This window comes from Micromesistius poutassou, assembly GCF_964030765.1.
Source record: "Micromesistius poutassou genome assembly, chromosome: 3".
Taxonomy (NCBI): domain Eukaryota; kingdom Metazoa; phylum Chordata; class Actinopteri; order Gadiformes; family Gadidae; genus Micromesistius; species Micromesistius poutassou.
In genome coordinates this window covers 2,256,089-2,258,437 of record NC_140273.1, presented here as the reverse complement: position 1 = coordinate 2,258,437, position 2,349 = coordinate 2,256,089, and the positions used below count along the sequence as shown (strand labels likewise).

At 57.0% G+C, this 2,349-nt stretch overlaps 1 protein-coding gene across 1 annotated transcript in view; it reads left to right on the top strand.

Moving 5' to 3' along the window:
• The window catches only part of LOC311340459 (xylosyltransferase 1-like), a gene marked incomplete at both ends in the record, with an annotated part of 54,304 nt that overhangs the window by 22,119 nt on the left and 29,836 nt on the right, over positions 1-2,349 (top strand). The window contains 1 exon segment of the mRNA XM_084465350.1: positions 738-1,329. Coding sequence (XP_084321476.1) covers positions 738-1,329 — 592 coding nt within the window.

Below are 2,349 nucleotides of genomic sequence, written 5' to 3'. Positions count from 1 at the left end.
AGTGGCGGTCTGTTTGAGGGACCAGTTAATTGAAAGCGGAGCTAATCTGATAACGGCATGGAGCGTCAGGGCCCGGACGCGCCCGGCTCCGGGGCCCCTGGTCCCGGGCTCCTGGAACCCGGTCGCCTCCTGGTGCCGTCAACTGAGCTCGCTCGCCCCCCCCCTCCTCCCCCCTCCTCCCCCAGTCTGCTATGTGCCGCATCAATTGTTAATCCCACACTCGATATGCGCTTCACGCGCTGCGAACCCTCTGCATAATCTCACCTCCCCTTGTCAAGCTACCCTTTCCGCCCCCCTCCCTCTCCTACTCTTCCCCACCTCCTCTCCCCATCCTTCTCTCCCCTCTCTCCCTGCTCCTCTGCCTCTCCTCCTCTACCTCTCTCCCCCTCGCCCCCTCCTCCTCTCCCCTCCCTCCCCCGCTCCCCTTTCCCCTCTCCCCTCTCCCCTCTCCCCCTCCTCCTCCTCGTTCTCTCCCCTCTCCCTCCTCTCCTCCCCTTCTCCTCTCCTCCTCCCCCCTCACCCCCACGGTCTCCCTCCTCCCCTCTCTCCCCTCCTCCCCCTCCTTCTCTGCCCCTCTTCCTCTACCTCTCTCCCCTCTTCCCCCCTCTCCCCTCTCTCCCTCCTCCTCCTCTCCTCCTCCCCCCCTCACCCCCACGGTCTCCCTCCTCCCCTCTCTCCCCTCTCCCCCACTCTCGCCCTCCTCTAACCTTTCCTTTTCTCCGTCTCGTTTCCTGCAGGACGGCTATTACTCCCACCGGCCCAAGGAGAAAACAAAAGTCGACAGCAACAACAACGAGAACTCGGTGCCCAGGGACTTTGAGAACATCGACAGCAGCAACTTTGGAGCGCGATCGCAGACCCAGCGTCAGGCCGCAGGGGCCGCTGGCAGCAAGCAGCAGGCGGACCAGCCCCCCCAGGGGGACCGGGCCCGCGCCCACGGCCCCCCCCACGCCCCCCAGCAGCAGCAGCAGGTCTGGAGGGAGGCCGCGCCCGGCCTGGGCCGCAGCTCCAACGAGGTGCTGCCCGCGGCCGCGGCGGGTAACGACTCCACCCTGCTCCCCGACCTCCAGAAGCAGCGCTGGGCCGAGCTGCAGCCCCAGCCCCAGCACCGGCACCTGCACCCCAGCCGCAAGCAGGCCACGGCCGCCCCCCCTGCGGAGGTCAGCTACGACCAGCCGCCCAAGTGCGACATCGGCGGGAAGGAGGCCATCTCGGCGCTGTCCCGGGCCAAGAGCAAGGAGTGCCGGCAGCAGATCGCAGAGGTGTACTGCCGACACAAGCAGGGCCAGCTGATGCCGGATAAGGTCACTCGCTACTGCCCCCTGGAGGGTGAGTTCACCCGCCTCAAGTCCCTGTGTTTGTATCGAGTTTGTCTGCTTCAAGTCTTTGTATTTACATTTACATTCAGGGCGTTAAGCAGACGCTTTTATCCAGAGCGATTTACAATAAATACATTTGTTAGAAGAAGGAGAAACAACAATATATCGCTGTCGGTACAGTAAGGATGTTCATAGAACCAAGTGCCAAGCACTAACAATCACTAGGTTAACCCGTTCCCTGTATACAACAGAGACAGCTAGGGTAAGCGAGCTTGAAAGCTCATATTAACGCCAACAATGAAAGAATAAATAAATCTGATATTAAACGGTATTAACAACCCAAAATTGTGCCTAGCTTAGCTTAGATTCTCTCATAACTTTTGGTTTGAATAAAATAAGAATAAGAACACACAAAAGACACAAAACACACAAATCAATGCTCGATGCGTCTTGCTGCCAAGCTGAGCCACAGAGCCCATGTCCTGGTGTCGAGATTGCAGGCGACGCCGCTTCAGTCTGATGAGTTGAGTCCAGTGCTGGACAGTGTTTGGCGTGCAGCTCAACCACATTAGTTTCACCAGCTCAGAGTGTGGGAGCAGCACGCCTCAGAAGGCCTGTTTAGAGGAATACCACACACACACACACACCAAATACGTGACACATACTTTTACACACAGGCACATGTGGGCAGACGCAGACACACACACACACACACACACACCACACACCCCCCACAAAAAACACACATAAACACACAGAAACGGATGCATGCATGCACACACACACACACACACACACACACATAAAAACACACGTAAACACACACAAACAGATGCATGCATGCACACACACAAACACACACACACACACATACACACACACACACACACACACACACACACACACACACACACACACACACACACATAAAAACACACATAAACACACACAAACAGATGCATGCATGCACACACACACACACACACACACACACACACATAAAAACACACATAAACACACACAAACGGAT